The 1,648-nt window shown below is 45.3% G+C and overlaps 1 protein-coding gene across 1 annotated transcript in view; it reads left to right on the forward strand.

The window, feature by feature from the left end:
• Positions 1 to 1,218: 1,218 nt before the first annotated feature.
• The window catches only part of LOC114073270 (manganese-transporting ATPase 13A1-like), a gene marked incomplete at both ends in the record, with an annotated part of 22,677 nt that continues 22,247 nt past the window's right edge, over positions 1,219 to 1,648 (forward strand). The window contains one exon of the mRNA XM_027911057.1: positions 1,219 to 1,486. Within this exon, the coding sequence (XP_027766858.1) occupies positions 1,219 to 1,486 (268 nt within the window). The remainder of the gene's footprint in view (positions 1,487 to 1,648) is intronic.

Consider the following 1,648-nt stretch of genomic DNA (forward strand, 5'->3'; position numbering starts at 1 on the left):
GGTGGTTTTTTTTTTGGGGGGGATGTGGGAGCTCGATTTGCTGATAAAATCGGAATTTTGGGAAGGGAAAGGTGGTTTTTTTTTGGGATGTGGGCGCTCGATTTGCTGATAAAATCGGAATTTTTGGGGGGGAAAATGTTGGAATTTTTTGGGTGTCATGGGTTTGTATTCCCAGATTTCTGCTTGGGAAGTGGGGAGGTCTTTTCCTTGGAATTCCTGGAGAGGGTTTGGGGTGGAATTCCTTAATTTAATTAAGAATGAGGAGTTTTGGGGCCTCAAAAAATAAAAAAACCAAAAAACACCTTTTTTTGAAGAGCCATTCCAGGATTTTTTTTTCAGTGTTTTAGGGAACCGGCTGCTTGGAAAAGCAAAGGGCTGGTTTTTCCCAAAGTTTTTCCCAAATTTTCCCAAAGTTCTCCCAAAGTTCTCCCAAATTTTCTCCCAAATTCTCCCAAAGTTTTCCCAAATTTCTCCCAAAGTTTTCCCACAGTTTTCCCAAAGTTTTCCCAAATTTTCCCAAAGTTCTCCCAAAGTTTTCCCAAAGTTCTTTCAAAGTTCTCCCAAAGTTTTCCCAAATTTCTCCCAAAGTTTTCGCAAAGTTCTCCCAAAATGCCCCAAAGTTCTCCCAGAGTTTTCCCAATTTTTTCCCAATTTTTTCCCAAATTTCTCCCAAAATTCTCCCAAATTCTCCCAAAGTTTTCCCAAATTTTCTCCCAAATTCTCCCAAAGTTCTCCCAAAGTTTTCCCAAAGTTCCCCCAAAGTTCTCCCAAATTCTCCCAAAGTTTTCCCAAAGTTTTCCCAAATTCTCCCAAAGTTCTCCCAAATTTTCTCCCAAATTCTCCCAAATTCTCCCAAAATTTTCCCAAAATTTTCCCAAATTTCTCCCAAATTCTCCCAAAGTTCTCCCCAATTTTCTCCCAAATTCTCCCAAAGTTCTCCCAGAGTTTTCCCAAAGTTTTCCCAAATTCTCCCAAATTCTCCCAAAGTTCTCCCGCAATTTTCCCAAATTTCTCCCAAATTCTCCCAAATTTCTCCCGAAGTTCTCCCAAATTTCTCCCAAAGTTCTCCCAAAGTTCTCCCAAATTCTCCCAGAGTTTTCCCAATTTTTTCCCAAATTTCTCCCCCAGTTTTCCCAGAGTTTTTCCCCCCAGTTTTCCCAAAGTTTTCCCAATTTTTTCCCAGCGTTTTCCCAATTTTTTCCCAGATTTCTCCCCCAGTTTTCCCAGCGTTTTCCCAGCGTTTTCCCAGCGTTTTCCCGATTTTTCCCCCCCCGGCAGGTGCGGGAGATGAAGCGGGAGAGCCTGGAGCGCGACCTGCGCTTCGTGGGCTTCATCGTCCTCTCCTGCCCCCTCAAAGCCGACTCCAGGGCCGTCATCAGGGAGATCCAGAACGCTTCCCACCACGTGAGGAAACAGTTCCAGGGGGAAAAACACCTGGAAAAACCCCCCCCCGGGGAGATCGGGGAGGGAGGGACGACTCTGGCCTGGGGAGACGATCCCTGAGCGGTGGGAGATGAGGGGGAAAGGGGGGAATGGAGGGGAATGGAGGGGAAAACGGGAAAAAAGGGGGAAAATGGAGGGAAAATGGAGGGAAAATAGAGGGAAAATGGGTGGGAAAGAGGGAAAGTAGGGGGAAAATAGAGGGAAA

The sequence above is a fragment of the Empidonax traillii genome, unplaced genomic scaffold, assembly GCF_003031625.1.
Source record: "Empidonax traillii isolate 1590-97213 ecotype Southwest subspecies unplaced genomic scaffold, ASM303162v1 scaffold5874:size39183, whole genome shotgun sequence".
Lineage (NCBI taxonomy): Eukaryota > Metazoa > Chordata > Aves > Passeriformes > Tyrannidae > Empidonax > Empidonax traillii.